Here is a 16,658-nt window from a genome sequence, read left to right on the forward strand (position 1 = left end):
ACATATATATATATATATATATATATATATATGTTACATAGTGCAGCTCTAAAATAATAATAATAAAAAGCAAAAACATAAGCTGAGGGATGTGGCTAAGTGCTGGGTTCAGAAGGAGAAATGGAATTGGACTTTATTACATTATCAATTCCCCTACTCTTCCCCAGCCATCTGTTCTGCATGCTGGCACAGAGTCTGGGATATCAGCGGTCACTCATCCCCCCCCCGTGTTGTGTTAGATGTGACAGACTCGCCTGTAACCATATTACTCATACACTGGATGTGACAGATTGAGTCTGTTATGCATCATTGTGTCATCTGTCGTGTCCTTGCTAAATACAGATCCGCAACAGCTGCAGCGTTAATCTCCTGCCTGTCATTGGGCGGAACAGCAACGCCGCAGCCATCTATTCACCTCCCTTACCTTCTCGATCTTTTCGTCCAGCATCCGGAAGAACTCCTGCTGGCTCTCCGAGGAGTGGATGCTCCTTAAGGGATGAGGGAACAGACACCCAGTTAGAAATATCCTCTAGCACCTCAACCTGAGAGAAAACCGACCAAACTTCAGCATCGCTCAGACTCACAGAATCTTCCCGTTGGATCCCGATTCATTGGGATGTTGTCCTACTCCAAGCAGAGCGCTCTTCTCCTGCAGGACAAAGCACAGCACTCATCATCACTACTGCAGCCCAAGGTTTCCCCAGAACGCTTGCTGAGCCCGGTGGCTGGGCACCAGGGCAGTCACTCATCCAGCAGCCCATCGTTGTTTTTGAGTTAAAGATGTTTAAAGTGGACAGGAAATTTGAAAATATCACTTGATAACCATGTGTTATCAAAAGTTTGGAAGATTAATACCTGAACACCAACTATAAAGTCTTAAAAAATGCAAAAATCTTTAAAAGACTTAAAAAAAAGCAATGCTTAGCCTGTTGGGGGCACAAGTAAAGCCTGGAGGCCCGCCATGCTTATAATACACTGAGGGAAAGCCTGACAGCCTCTGTAATGATTTTGTGCTCAATTAAAATCAGAAGAATACAAGAAGGAACATAAAAATGGTGCATTTATGTCTCTTTAATTTTCTTTAGCTGCAAGTTAGAAAGTCAAATCTCTGCTGGTTTTCTGCAGGATAAATTTAAAACATTAACATCTAAACGTTTTTTATAAGTTTTGAGAGTAAAGTCATAATTCAACGAGATTATAATCAAACATTACCAGAATAAAGTCATAATAATTAAAGAAGCTCTGACATTTCAGAACATCTGTGTCTGTTTAAACGTATTTCCTTTGTATATAAAGAAAGTCGTGTTCTTTTATAACACGACGTTCAATAAAGTCAAACTCAAAAACACTTCAAACATTTTCATCCACGGCAGTGAACCTAAACCCAGATCACGCACTGAGCCGTCATGGCCGCCGTCTCCCGCCTCCTCTCCACTGATGAGCTTGTCCTTCTCCACGCCTCTCATCTTGTGCTCGTCTGTGGAGAAGCAGACACAGAGAGAAGCCCCGTCCCCTTTATTAATTATTATTATTATTATTATTATTATTATCATTAACACAGCAGGAGTGGCAGTGGTGGCGGGTTGATTCGGGACAATCCTCTGAGGTCAACAGTTCTCACAGTTCAGTTCTCCTCAAAGTAATTACATGCTGGAGTTCTGGCGTCTGGCTCTAAGGCCCGACCCGACAATGGCTGGCAAGCAGCAGAACACGAGCTGCCGGTCCGGTTCGGACAGAGTGTGGGATCTGTCCGATCCCAAGCTCTGAGAGATCAGGAAGTAAAAGCGCAGAAAAAAAAAAAGTAAAATTCTGATTCTATGGAGAATCAGAATTTCTATTCCTGGGAATTCTGAATCAATTCAAAATGCTCAAAAAAATTATTTTAGTCTGCTGTTTTTTTTTTTGTAAAATTACATTTTGGATAGTTATTTATTTAAGAAAAAGCCAGGTGGTTAAATCTAAATGAATGCTGGTAATTTAAGTTACACAATTTGATGCACTAAACTATTTTTGTTTAAATGCAAACTGATGGAATTTGATGTAAATAGCAAATTATTTTTAAATATTTCTCTATTTGTCGTTTCCTCTTGCCAGTCGCATCATTTAAGCAGAATCTCTAATATGAACAGGAAAAAAAAGGCTTCTGAATCAAATCATGAGCCTAAAAACGTCTAGATGCGATGCTGAAAGATTTGCAAATGTATTTATTCAGAATATCAATAGCTTTTCTTATTTTTTTTTCTGTTTTTTTAATATTCTGGCGGGGTCAGCTCGGTGTCTCCGGCTCGTTCTGTTGGAGTGATTTGGTCGACTATGACGGTGATGTGATTATGAGGGCCAGATGGGCTGGTCGGTGTCTGCAGATTTCCAGGGATTTTCACGTCAGCCGCCTCTGGAGCTCAATGAAAAAAACAAACAAACAAACAAACAATAAACTCAGAGAGGAGCTGCAGTTCAGAGGACAGATGGGGGAACAGAGAGTCAACAAGATGAAGCCGTGAGGCGGTCAGAGTGCAGCCGCAGCAGAAAGGTGAGCCGCTCTGATTGGACTCTGGCTCCAAACTGCTGATGGTGGAATGAAGAATTATGCAGCATAAACCTGATCTTTATGGATGAATAGATATTAATAAGAAGCGCATCGATTGCAGTTTTCTAGCCGATCACCGATCTTTAAAAGCCTGAGCTGCTGATTCCAAATACTGATCCCCCTCCCTTTGTTTGAAAAGTTGCTAAATATCAGAGATATGATTCTTTAATATTCATTCACATCAATGAGTGATGTGCACATTACAAATGTGTGCAGAATTTCACTGCCAAAGGAACCGATGCCTCAATGTTCCTGTGCTCGGCCACCAGACTCCCCTGACCTTTGACCCCATTGATAATCTACCAGGGCTCCTGAAGGCAGCTCCTCCATGCCACCACAAAATGATGCAGCAATTCACGCAACAGGAGCCCAGAGCAGCTGACAGCAGATTACATGAGAACACTTTCAAAAGGTTCACATTTCTGTATTTAAAAAAATATATATTGTGCTGATGTTATTACTCTAATTTTCTGAGCTACACACTTGTAGCTTGGACTGTCAATAAATCAATTAATCACACGATAAATTAGAACAAAGCCAATCATTTCTATTTGTATGATTTATCATTTTTCTCTTTCTGCCAAAAACTGGATGATAATAGTCTTCAGTCTGCTGCTTTTGTTGTTTTGTTCATTTATTCAGGATGTTTAAAACGTCTCCCAGGTCCACTGTTAAATGTTCACGCTAAGAACGATGTAATGTGTTCTTACTTTATTGCGCCATTATCATTATATCGCATGAAAATGGTTTCAAAAATAACCAGAAGTTATCGTTTGTGGCGATAACTTCTAGGACAATTTATCGTTCAGTAAAATGTGTTATGGTGACAGGACGACCCAGGCTTTTGATTTCCATTCGACGCTCAAATGACATCACTCCCTCCAGTGGTTTAATGAGGGTTTTAATTTTCTCATGATCAGTATATTTAATAATATTAAGTCGTAACTTCAAGTTTTCTTTCTACCGTTTTTGGTTATTTTATACGTTCTCAGGTTGATATTTAAACAGGAGCGTCAAAAGCAGAGGAGCTGGATCAGCAGAGCCTGCTAACAACTGATGATATCATTCAGTTGTTATGGAATATCGACTATGGTGCCCCGACTTTGAGCTGTCGGCATGTCATGACAGCAATCAGACCATCGCCCAGCAACTGTCAGAGGATTCTTTATATTCGTTACTAGACTGATTGCTAGTGGAGCATCCCCATGAAGATACTCGGACGATATGAATTACGACAAGCTTTAATTTCCGTTTGGGATAAATAAAGTGCTTTTGAACTGAACTGAATCAGAAAGTCTCACTTCTGTTCTGCCCTACTTTCAGCTCTAACGACGCCCGCTCTGGGGAGGAAACGCCTGAATAACAGCTGAATTTGGCAGCGCTTCCCTCTTTTTAGTCTTGCATAACAATAACGACGGCCCTCCTGTTGCGGGGCGCTCTTCGTCCCTTGGCAGGATGTTGCGGAGGGGGGCGGGGCTATTCGTTCACCCCTGAAGGTGCTCTGCCACCGTCCGACACAACCGCCTCCAACTGTCCAAGCAGATTCAGTCCCTTTGGAAAGAATGTCCAGATCCCTCCATCCCCATCCAACAGTACCCTCTGTTTAAAGCTACAGGAAGAGTTAGGAGGCAGAATAAGTCCCTCATTGTCAGACTGACCAGAGACGAGGTCCCCGTTGCTGTGGGATTTGCTCTGGCCCTCTTCATCGCTGGGAACAGAAGAAACCTGCTTGGCAGAGGTGCAGCCCATCTCCTCCTGAACGGCTCTCCTCCTCAGCCCAAAGCTTTACAGGCACACCTGTAGATGATAACAGGAAGGCAAACTCTCATCAGTGACAGCAGGAGGGTTAATGACAGGGACACGTTAAACAGGACGGGACCCAGGGAATGCACCAGCTGAGGTTTTCTGGCCGATCACCAAGAAGTACAATTCTGCCAAAACCAAAACCAAAACAAAAAAAAAAAAAAACTCAGAAACTTTGAGATTAATCTCAGAAATTTTCTAGAAAAGAAAAGGTGAAATTTCAGACTTTGAAAAGACAACAATTTAAGAAAAACTGACACATTTTGAGATCAATCTCAGAAATATCCTGGAAAAACTAGGAAATTTCTGAGTTTGAAAAATTAAAAATTTGCAACAAAAAAATATTCGATTTTATGATTAACTTCAGAATTTTTTATTTATTTATTTATTTATTTATTTTAGAAAAAACAAGAACATTTTTGATTTTCAAATGTGAATAATTTCCACAATTTTTCTAGAAACTTTTTGAGTTTTTTCCCTGGCAATGTTTTGACTTTTCAAAATCAAAAATTTCCTTTTTTTTCCTAAAAAATTTCAGAGATTTTTTTCTATCTACAATGGCCCTAATAGTTTGAAGGGTAAAACAGGGAACAATGTTAGGCAGGAATCCAGACTGTCATGACCCATCAGTGAATGTGTGGCTCAGCAGCTTCAAAACAACAATCAATAATCAGATGATGGATAGTTTAATAATTAAAGGTGTTGCTCTTAAATTTGTCTGCCATCACCAATAAAACACCAAAGAATATTAAGAACTAACTGCGTGAAACTAATCTCAGTTTTTATAATCAATTAGTCATGAAGTGCCCCACCCTTGAAATAATAATTAAAAATACAATCTTCCCACTCTACTCCTGAATGAACAATAAAACTAGCTGTGATTCACCATCACACACGGGACTGGGAATGCACCAGCGACAAGCCCGCTGCTGCGCAACAATCAGGCCTTTCAGAGTGGGTGAGGGTCAGGGGGGGATCTCACCGAGTCATTTCTATTAGTGAATGGTGTTTATTTTCTTCTTCTTTTTTTCCCTATGAAGAACAGGGGATTACACTGGACGCGCGCTCCCATCTCCCACGTCCTAATGCTGCAGAGCAGACCTCAACATGGAGGGTGGGATCCATCTGATCCATTGATCCAGAGTGATCCATCCTGATGCGGGCTGGTTGTTCCTGAGCGGCCGGTGAAGGAGAATACAGTTGCGGACTCAGCTGCTTCCGGGGCCCCGTTTCGATTACAACCACTAGCATAAATGCTTCATTTATAACTGTAAATATATTTAAAAAAAAAAAATAATAATAAAGAAAAGACAAAAAGAGCCTAGCTAACTTCAAGTAAAACATTCCAACCAACTGAGGGGCTGATTTCACAGCATTTCTAAAGAGGAAGGGAGAGTTGTGGACCGCAGTGTTTGAGGAGGGGTGTATACAGGATGCTAGATTGATTTAATAAATAACGTAAGTTGGGGAAAGAGGCGCCATTCCGGCGGCTGCGTATAAATACCGAGACGTTATTCTGAAGAGCGGAACGGAGAGCGGGGCGAAATGGAAAAGGCAGCTTTACCTTTCTGGTGAATCCATGGCTCAGCGGCTCCTTCCTGTGCTGTCAGTCCGCTCGGAGCTGCCGCTCAGACAGCATCTGCAGCTCCGCTCGACTCGGCTCACTCAGCGCCGTCTGCTCCCCCGCCGCCACGCGCTCTGTCACAGTGACGAAATAGGGCGAGGGAATATGTCAAACACAAGCCAAAATTATTATTACAGCTGTATATTCCCTAAAAATATAGTTTTCGAGAAACACAAACCACCGTAGCATACCTCTGTATTGCGTCGTCACCGTGTGTTGTCAGTCGGACCTAATTCGAAGGTGCACCGAACCATTTCCGCCCTGCGCGTTACAAATGCACCATCGCAGTAAACTGCAGAGAGAAGTTTGTTCGGTGTCTTGGCTGATCGAGCAGCCGCTGAGCGTCCACATCTGTCGGCATGATCTTCCTCACGGTAATCGCTCGGCTGGCGGACGGTCTGCCGCTGGCTGCGTCCATCCAGGAAGATGAACAGGTTTGAATGAGGGCTAAATTGGGCTCCGATAGCTGCACACAGAGCTCCTTTCAAAACTTGGTTAAATGAATGCATGAAGGGAAGAAAAGAAAATAGAAATAACTCATGGCTGTAGTGTATTCTTTGTTTTGCTGAAAGATTTAACATCTAAACTTAGTATAGAACATAGCACTGCCACCTCATGGTTTCAGCTTGTTAAGCTTATATGTGTTATGGAAGTGAGGACAGGGTTAGCTGTGTTATTTGATATTTTACTATTTTTGATAACGGCAAAATATTTCATGTTTGTTTTTAGCTATGCTCCTGCCCTTATGGTACAGTATATTTTACTTTTTTTTTTTTTATCTTTGTGTGAACCTACATGAGTCTACATCTTGTCACTTAGCCGCTGTTGAACCTGAATTTCCCCATTGACAGTAAAGGATACTATTCAATCTGTAAACAATGAGAAACAGAGTCAGATGACTCAGAGTTCAAGTTTAATGTGACAGAACTCATAGAGAACTTGGTCACATCCAGATGTGACCAATGCTGCAGGTTTTAAACAACCTGCGCCATTAGAGGCTGTTTTCACTGACTGGTTCTACAGCTAACAAACATGGATGTGCTTTGACTGTTTTCTGCCAGTTAGGAAGAGACCTCCAGCATTACCAGAGTCAGGCCAAGCAGCTACTCCGAAAACTCGACGCTCAGAGCCCAGACCGCTGCATGCTGGAGGCTGGGAACGTGAACTTCTGGTCAGTTGAGATTTGTAGATTCAACCTGGAATCGAAGGCCTTTTGATTATTTATGGGTTTGACTTTTTTTCCCCCCCCTCCCAGTTACTTCATATCCCAGGGTGTTTGCTGCCTGTGTCTCTGTGATGCCTCTTTCCCTAAAAAGATGGCTTTTGGGTACCTAGAGGACCTCCACAATGAATTCTGTGAGCAGTACGGAAAGAGAGTCCCGACGGTGACAAGGCCATACTCCTTCATAGAGTTTGGTAAGGTTCTCTTTGGGTTTTCCCATTAGAACGGTTCCAGTGCTGGTGCTTCAGCAAGTTCTTAACTGGTTCTATAAATAAATAAAAAAAACAGTTTGGTTTGTTCACTAACGAGGAGCTTTGTCATCTCAGTCAGTAGATGTTTGATTTAATTTTGTATCTGTGGACTTTTAACAAATTTAGCTAAAATGAGTTTTAGTTGTTGTGACTCACAACATTGGTTGCTGGTTTCCATGAGCTCCAACTCTGGACTAAAGCTGTTCTTTCTTCAGAGCAAATATAGTAGCAATTTATCTGTGCCAGATTGAGTATTATGAAAATTTGGACTGATTATCAATTTGCTGATATCATATATAATATAGATTTTGCTACCATTTTGACACAGTGAAAAAATCGACCACACTGCTGACATTGCTTCTCTGTTTCGGTTAAATCCCACACAATCTTATACTGCATCGCTATCACTTTAATTAAAATGTTTTAATGTGGAAAAAATACAATGTCGAATTGCAGTGTTTCCATCAAATCAAGAACTCATTTCAAATCACAGGTGAATAAGTTTGTTCACACAGTGAGTCATTAAAAATATCACGCCACGCCATCATCCCCCAACTACTTCCTGTCATCTTCTTCATGGTTTTCATCGGTGGTAACATCTGGTTGTTTATCGTGTGACTTGTGTGATACAAAAAAAAAAAATTCCATTGCAGTTTTGCAAGATAATCCAATTTTGATTTGACTAAAACACCCACCTCATCCTAGTGGCAAAACTTTAAAAAAAGAGTTCAAAATTGGAGTGTTTCTATTGCGCAAATTTATTGTCAAAATATGAAAATGTGCAGTTATTTGGTCAACGGAAACACAGTTAATGTCACATGACCAAACAAAAACCAACCCCCTCCTGAAATACAAATGGAAACAAGATGGAAATAAACATTGGTTATTAATATCGGCCCAGTTTTATCGGATTGTCACCGATGTTAATGCCGATACATTGTGTGTCCCCAGTATTAAGGATGCTAGAAACACAAAGAACGTTTCCTAAATTTAGCAAGTGATAAAGTCTACATTAGTCTTTATGTGCAAAAAAATTGTAACTAAATTTAAAAAATGTAATGCAAACAAACAATAGATTAGCATTTATGCTAAACATCTGAAGGAGCGGAATATTCACAATATCTGATTAAAATCTAATCTTTATCGTCGGAGTGTTTTCTAAAATTGAATAATTAAAAGAAGGGAACGCCTTTTAGATCCACTTTAGGACACACATGTAAAGAGCAGAGAGGAAAAGTAATTTTTTCATATTCTAGATACGTATATCCAGAAAACAAAGAAGTCATACATTGACAGCAGGGCTCGGAGGAACCTGAGCAGCGTCAGCACGGAGCTGCAGGACGTCCAGAGAATCATGGTGGCAAATATCGAGGAAGTCCTGCAGAGAGGAGAAGCTCTTTCCGGTAACCAGTTTGGAGTAAAACCCCAACCGGTTGGCCAGCTGTCTGACTCCAGCTAACCCTGAATCTGCTTTCTTCATCAGCTTTGGACACTAAGGCCAGCAACCTGCGCAGCCAGGCTGAGAAGTACCGCAGCGACGCCAGATTCCTCAACACTCGCTCCACCTACGCTAAAGTCGCTGCCGTGGTTTTGGTCTTCGTCACGGTGATCATCTATGTGCGCTTTTGGTGGCTTTGATGATTAAACAAAGACTCTGAAAAGGGGGGAAAGTTTCCCCTCTCTCTGTGGTGGAGGAAGACCTTTCTTCTCTGCTGTAGCTTTAGGTTTTGTATTCTGTGAAACCAGAGCTGTCAGTGTTTAGTTGGACTTTTCTTTTGTACGGAGACAAATGTTCTACAGTGGGCCGTTGTGGTTGTTTACACAGGCAGATGTTTGCACAATGGAGGTGGAGCTTCTCTGAGTTACACGACAGAAGAAGAAGAAGCAGATTCCAGATAATATGTTGACACTGTGAGGAAAACACTCTGGTTTATTTATATTGTATTAAAAGATTTAGCAAACTATCATGTATGGTGACATCATGAGCAGTCTCTCTGGGTTTAACTGTTTATCGTAAAAAGCAGGTATATTCTAAAGCAGTAAAAAAACAAAAAAAAAACAATGCAAATCATAAAACTACAAAATACAAAACCAGGTTCATGACTCGTGATGTTTGGGCTGTAATTCCATTTCAGTCATAAACATCAAAATTAATCCAAATAAATACTTGAAATATTTCACAGTGAAGTGAATCCATAACATATTTAGGTTTCACTTTTAACCTGAATTATTAGAATAAACTTTAAAAGTACTTTAATGAAGGTAGTTTATGTGGCCTAACAGTGTTCAGGAATTGTAGTTTTTCTTACAAGTTGTTTTTTTCCAGTCCAATAAATCAAGATAAAAATTAGATGTAATTAAATCATTTGAAAACTACATTAAATCAACCTGTACAGTAACTTTTATTTGGAAACCATTTATTTGTTACTGACTTCAATACATAAACATCTTTTTATTACTGTGCTTTATTCTGAAAATCAGACCCTGTTCAGTTCCTGGTTGGTCATGTTCACAACTGTCAGAAAGTGTATTACTATTCAATCAGCATCTTTCAGAAAATACATTTATTTACTGATCCCAAAAAATGCTTTGTGTATTTTTGAATTGTTATGAACAAGTAATAAAAACACAACCAAAATAAAGGACCTGGATTTTTACCATGAGGTGAGAAACAGGTTAGGGTTAATAGTGTGATTTGAAGCAAATAAATTAGCTAAAAGGATCAGATTTTTTGCAAAAAAAAAGTTCTGGAACTAAATTATTTTCCTGAGGTATTTTAAACAGGGCTTCACCGATACAGGATTTCAAAGCTGTTCAATGAGCTTTAACCCCTTAACTATCACAAGGAAAGATGCTTACAGATGAGTCAATGGGTCCATGAGGACAACCCGACCTGCTGATTCAGATTTTGACTGATATAATTTTTTTTTTAATTATTCAGGTACTCTGTAAGTATCAGCTGATCGCCCAAATGAAAGGAAATCGGCCCATTTACTGGTGCAGTCCTAATGTTAAAGCCAGGAGTTTGACATTTAAAGACCGCTTCATGCTGAATGTGGCAGCATTCATTCTTCATATCCAGAAGGAATCTACAGAAAACGAGGCCAACGTTTTCCCAGAAGTCCGTAACTCTATCCTGTTGGAGTTTAAAGCATTCCTCCTCCTCCGTTGTCTTTGCAGCACAGTTCATTCCCACTCATGCTATCAGATCAAAGTCGTCCCTCTGTAACAGAAACATTAATGCAAGTCATAATCCCACATTAAGACAAGTCATAATCCCACATTAAGACAACATGACAGAGATCTTCATAACTCGATAACAGAGGCCCTCAAAGCTGCGTTTCCATAACAAATGTGTGCAAATGTTTGTTGCACACATTTATCAAGAAAACATAATTTTCAAGAAAACATAATATCAAGAAAACATAATTTCACAATTTTAATGTTTCCATAGAACCAGAAATTCAATTAAAATCACATGAATAAGTTTGTTCATTTGATAAGTCATTAAGAAATCAGGCCTCGCCATCATCCTACAACTACTTCCGGTCATCATCTTTGTCATTTCCACCAGTAGCAACATCTAGTTGTTGATCATGTGACTCGTGAAATGTAAAAACAAAAAAAGTGTCTCCATCACAATTTTCCAAAAATAAATCTATTTCAATATGGCCAAAAAACCACCTCATCTTAACGTAGAAATATTTTTATAGCAAAATATGTTTTTTCGGAATTACCATGTTTTCATTAAGCGAATGTTATGGCCAGATATGGTTAGTGGAAACGCAGCTATAGTGAAGCTCCTCCATTTATTCATGGATGAATGAAAGTCTCACCTCGTCATTATAATTCAGGACGTGCTGCTTGATCTTCGACGAGTCCACCCAGGTGACAAAATCTTCCATATTTCTAAAACAAAGACATAATTTCAGACAGTGCTGCTGATTTTTATACACAAAAATATCTTGTGGAGGATGTCAGATGTTATAAACCAAGCTGGAGACCGACCTTGTGACGAGAAACGCTGGATCTGTGACGATGTCCGGGCCGACACGAACATCTGTCAGCGTGTTTAGGAAAACTACCAATCGACCTCTATTGTTGGATGGAAACAAACCTACATTCTCTCTGGGATAACAAACACCAGATGGACACATGGGCTGAAGGATACGTCCTTGTTGGATGAAGGTAATGGCCGTCTTCAGATTCTGAGCCATGCGGAGGTTCAGCATGATGCTGGGCAGCCGCCTCCTGCAGGTGAACGAACAGGCAGGATAAAACAGAGCTGCAACTATGCGTCAGTTTGTGTTTGTGAAGATTTTACCTGCAGAAGGACGAGGCTGTGACCTTCTCTGTCAGCGACAGGTTCTGTCTGGTGGGGATCAGGCCGATGCTGTACCTGATCAACCAGAGGAGCAGACAGTGTCGCATCAGGTTAACACGAGTCACAATCCACTGAGGTTTCATGTGGAAAGGTCAGAGGGCAACAACAGATGTGATCAAAGTAGGGCCGCACCAATCAATCAGCCACGATTTCCTTAATTTTGGGCGATTGGCTAACACGTGAAACCAGTCTTCTTCCACAATGGTCTAAAACACAGACATTGTTTCCTTCTACTTAACATTAGCTGCATTTCCACCGACCATATAAGTGCGCAATTTGACATTTAAAGAATAATTGCTTAATGGAAATTTTGGGGAAAAAAACAAGACATTTTTTGATTAAAATGTTATGCTAGGATGAGGTGTTTTTTTTTTTTAATTATCCATATAGAAAGTGGTTTATTTTTGCAAAAACTGCAATAGAAACACTTTCACATCACACGAGTTACATGATCAATGACCAGATGTTACTACTAGCAGAAATGACAAAGAAGACGACAGGAAGTGGTAGGAGGATGATTGTTTTTGATAACTTATTGAACAAGCTTATTAAAGTGTGATTTTAATTGCAATTTTCATTTCATGGAAACACGGTATTTGATAAATTGTGGGGGGTTTAAAATTAGCGACAAAATTTTGCGCACATTTGTAATGGAAACGCAGCTAATATTCGCTCCACTGCTGTCAACTTAGCAACTTTAATGTTATATTTAGCAACTTTTAGATAAAAAATAAAAAGTAGGTATCAGACAAAATGCCTAATCAGCAGATTAGGCTTTGCAAAGATTGGGAATCGAGTAGAAAACTGCAATGGCTGCACCTGTAGATCAAAGTAATGTTTATAGTCATCGTACCATGTGTAGTAAAATAACGATGGACTTCCCTTGACGTCGAAAAGAAATACTTATTTTACAGCAAAAGCACTAAGACATTATTTTCCCTGTAATGAGGAACTATTAAATCTGAAACCAGATATTTACATGCACTGCATAAAAATAAAACACGTTTTTCTCACCATAATTGACTCAGACTAAAGTTTTTTCTGTTTTTCACAATTTCTAAACACCTGAAACCTAAAACCCAGACATAAACTCAGTGAACGTCCAGCTTGTCAGGAAGTAAATGGGTTCTGTGTCCCAGACACAATTCTGTTGAGAAATGTGTTAAACCCAAAAATAAAAGTAAAAGACTTTGTGAAAATTCTGTAAAAGTTTCATCGTCAACAACGAACAAAGACCTGAGCTGTAATGGCGTTCAGGAACAAAGAAGCCAATACTGATTAAGGTTATCCAAAGCACTCAGGAACTTTTAATCTGAAATTAAAGTGATCATAATATGGGTCAAAAAGGGTTTTCCAAATGACAAATTATATTTACCAACCAGAGGTAATTTTAGTCATTCTAACAGCCGTGAAACAGGAAAGATTTAGCCTTACTTCTTGTCAGGATGGTGAAGAAAAAAGATCTCTCTCTTTATAATGTATATGTAAACATCTGATTTCAACTGTACATTTATAAATATATCTACACTAATGTGAATATAAATGAAAAAATGTTTAGTTATTTGTGTTTTTGTTACATTTACTGATAAATGTCCTTTCTTTTGGATTCGTTTGTGACTCTTCAGTCTTTTACTGGTTCTGTTTGGGTTGTTTCGGTTCTGACCCAAACCGACCCAATGGCCTCTGGTGACTCACAGCTTTTCCAGGAAGCGGTGTGTGCTCTGAGCTCTGAAGCCGTCCTTCTCATTCAGGTCTCTGATCTTCTGCGCCAGCTCTCTGATGTTCCGACTGAGCTTGTTGTACCTGAAAGATAAAAAAGACAACCTACAATAAAACCAACCATTTCCTTTCTATATGCTGTTCTAACACACCTAATTCAGGTGGAATACACACTACACCTTACCAACACTTTAAAGTCCTATATCATGATGAGGTAAAGACTTAGTGAGTCTGATTTGATTCTGCTTTTTGGGAATTTGAACAACGTCCATCAGCTCTAGTTGAACATATAAAATACTCTCACTTGGTAAACATGTATTATAATTAAGACGGCAAAGAAAAAAAAAACATTGAGTTTCAAAAACTCAAATGTTTCACATTAAGACACTTGACCCAGTCTAAGGCTGAGAAGAACCCTGAAACCGCCATGCTGATGCTTTAAAGATCACAAACTGTGTTTGTGTGTCTGTAGAACATTTATGCACTTAGCTTGGACATTCTGACCACTTCTCACTCTGTTACTTTCTCCTACTACTCTCCAGTTATGTGTCATCATCAGTTATGGATGCTATTACCTTTATGTTTTCTCTGCTTTGTGACATTTTCCAGGATGATACACTCGCCCCTGTCTTTTGGTGTTTAAATTGAAGAAGAAGATACTTCTTCCCCTAACTACTTATTACTTATTTGTAGTTTGTCTATTTAGTTGAGCTTTAATCCTAGATGATAACAATTACTGCTCCAATTAATTATGTCAACATTAGTTACCCTGAAAGTACTCCTGTGAATTTTGTGCCTCTGTTCTGTGTTTTTAACCAGCAAGTTGGTTTCTTCTTGTTAAAAAGGAAACATTTCTTTCTACTGTCGCCGCATGCCTTCTCAGTATAAAGAAAATTCTAGACGATTAATTTGCTATAATAAACTGAATTTTACTGCACTGTGGTAAAACTAGAATCTAATTGGAAGGTTATATATAGTGTATTCAACCCGGAAAACTACTTTTACTGAATTTATCGGTAGTATTCTATCTTGGTAGTGAATTTAACTCACATTGTGATTATTATTATTATTATTATTATTTTTTTGGCTAATGAGCAGACTTATAAATAGCAACTTTGATCTTCGTTTGCTTCCATCTTCATGAACAACTCGTTTTTCCACATTTGAACTTTTTCGACCTTCTCCATTATCCTTCCTGTCTGACTAATCTGAACGCCGCAGCGTCCAGTCAGACCCCCAAACATCTCATCACACATTTTACTCACTTTGTATAGTCCTCGCGCTTCTCGATGTGATACTTCCGTAACACCTTCACCTCGTGCAGGTTGTTGTCCACCTCCCAGTTGATGAAGTCTACCTTCTTCAACAGCTTCTGCTCGTGATATTTTAATTTACGAACCATTTTATTTCTCTGTTACCTCACAAATACTTCCCTCTGAGGAAAACCGGAAACACGTGCTCTTCTCCTTCTTCTTCTTCTTCTTCTTCTTCTTCGGAACCTTCGGAGAAATTTGAGGACCAAATCTCACGCTACAGCACCACCTAGCGAGGATTAGACGTGACTGGTTTTGTCATGATGTGCTCCGTCGGATCACACCCTCCAGAAATATTAAATTAAAGCGCGAGCCTTTCTTTGTAAAAGAAACCGCATTTACCCAAAGGTCAGAATTTTAATAAATACATAGATTATTATATATGTGATGTATTTTAGAAATTACTGAAGCATTTAGATAATCATAAGTTGGACATAATTGCTTACGTCTGTGTTTATCTAAATGTTTCAATATTTTTTTTAAATATATAATAAAATTATTTAATGAAAACATTAATCAGCTTGTGAATTCGTTATAAAGTTACGGTATATATGTATTTTTAGCATTTATTAAATTATTAATTTCTTAATTATTCATTTATTTATCTTATTAGTGTTCTTTGCCAGGATCACCCTATGATGACTTGTGTTTTTTCATGATCGACTGTAGTAGGAAGATAAATCAATAATGACCTGAATAAATTGTACAACTGTGATTTTAAATAATTTACACATTTTATTATTAAACAATTTATTTAATAAAATGATGACAAACTTATAATTTATGTATTACCCTTTTAACATTAAATTGAAATAGTTATTTCTTGATCAATTGTTTTGACATTTAATGATTTAGGTATTTACGAAATGACTGCGACATCAAAACAAATATATGTTTATGTAGTAATCACTTCATTTTAATGTCTTCAAATATTTATGTAACAATATTTTTATGTATCAAACATCTTTTGTCCTTTGTGGATAACAAGTCATTCAATTAAATCAGCTGTGTCGAACCAGACGTTTAAAACAGGGGGTTCCAACCTGTGACCAGTGGGCCATACAAGGCCCTCTGAATAACTTAGTTTGGCCCCCAACTACAAATTTTCTTTCTTGTCAGACCATTTAGAAACTATATACATGTTCTTAAAATATAAAATGTTTGCCACAAAACAAAGTTTCATTTGATACTTAGAAGCACACTTTGGCTAAAAGTGTGCTGTTAACAAACTTAGCTAAAAGACAAGAAAAGGATTTATTCCATCAAATTCAGACTCATTTTATTTTGAGGGAGGAAAAAAGTCTGAATTGTAACTTCTTCTTCTTTTCTAACGTTTTTCTCAAAATTCACGTCAGATTTCTTTTTTTCAGTGGTCTTAATAGTCTTTCGTATAGAAAATTTCTAGACGGGGAAAACAGAAAACACTTGACCAAATAACTGTAGGAGGACATTGTATGCATTTCTGTTCTGGCACAATAATGACTTATAAATATGTTTCTACCATAAAAAAAAATCTAACTTTTTTGTTCATTTAACTAAAGCACTTTGAATTGCCTTGTTGGTGAAAATGTGTTATACAAATAAACTTGCCTTGCCATTTTAGTGTAACATTTTGCGATTGTTAAGCAGAAAGAAAAAGGCAATCAAACCATTTTTGGGGGGGGAGGGAGGTGGGGGTCTTATGTAACTAATTTTAATCTATCTGGTGTCGTGCCCCCCGGACTCCATGCATGGGCAGAAATTTGGTCAACCTAT

The 16,658-nt window shown here is 38.7% G+C and overlaps 3 protein-coding genes across 3 annotated transcripts in view; 1 reads left to right on the plus strand and 2 right to left on the minus strand.

Moving 5' to 3' along the window:
• Window positions 1-6,298, minus strand: part of zgc:55943 (uncharacterized protein C1orf21) — an 8,208-nt gene extending 1,910 nt beyond the window's left edge. The window contains exons 1-6 of the mRNA XM_007568694.2: window positions 6,206-6,298; window positions 5,955-6,088; window positions 4,246-4,384; window positions 1,398-1,477; window positions 585-649; window positions 425-488 (exon numbers count right to left, since the gene is read on the minus strand). Of these exons, the coding sequence (XP_007568756.1) occupies window positions 425-488; window positions 585-649; window positions 1,398-1,477; window positions 4,246-4,336 (300 nt within the window). The 5' untranslated portion in view covers window positions 4,337-4,384; window positions 5,955-6,088; window positions 6,206-6,298. The remainder of the gene's footprint in view (window positions 1-424; window positions 489-584; window positions 650-1,397; window positions 1,478-4,245; window positions 4,385-5,954; window positions 6,089-6,205) is intronic.
• A 45-nt stretch (window positions 6,299-6,343) lies between these two features.
• Window positions 6,344-9,451, plus strand: sec22ba (SEC22 homolog B, vesicle trafficking protein a). The gene is made up of 5 exons (XM_007568693.2): window positions 6,344-6,448; window positions 7,076-7,185; window positions 7,270-7,430; window positions 8,744-8,890; window positions 8,971-9,451. The coding sequence occupies exons 1-5, from the start codon at window positions 6,374-6,376 to the stop codon at window positions 9,123-9,125; spliced, it is 648 nt and encodes a 215-aa protein (XP_007568755.1). The 5' UTR covers window positions 6,344-6,373; the 3' UTR covers window positions 9,126-9,451.
• Window positions 9,452-9,870: 419 nt separating this feature from the next.
• Window positions 9,871-15,090, minus strand: imp3 (IMP U3 small nucleolar ribonucleoprotein 3). The gene is made up of 7 exons (XM_007568696.2): window positions 14,856-15,090; window positions 13,567-13,674; window positions 11,812-11,886; window positions 11,659-11,738; window positions 11,496-11,547; window positions 11,324-11,396; window positions 9,871-10,710 (listed from the first exon to the last, which is right to left on the minus strand). Exons 1-7 carry the CDS (start codon window positions 14,990-14,992, stop codon window positions 10,684-10,686), a joined length of 552 nt encoding a protein of 183 aa, XP_007568758.1. The 5' UTR covers window positions 14,993-15,090; the 3' UTR covers window positions 9,871-10,683.
• Between the last annotated feature and the right edge of the window lie 1,568 nt (window positions 15,091-16,658).

This window comes from Poecilia formosa, unplaced genomic scaffold (genome assembly GCF_000485575.1).
Source record: "Poecilia formosa unplaced genomic scaffold, Poecilia_formosa-5.1.2 Scaffold230, whole genome shotgun sequence".
NCBI classification, from domain to species: domain Eukaryota; kingdom Metazoa; phylum Chordata; class Actinopteri; order Cyprinodontiformes; family Poeciliidae; genus Poecilia; species Poecilia formosa.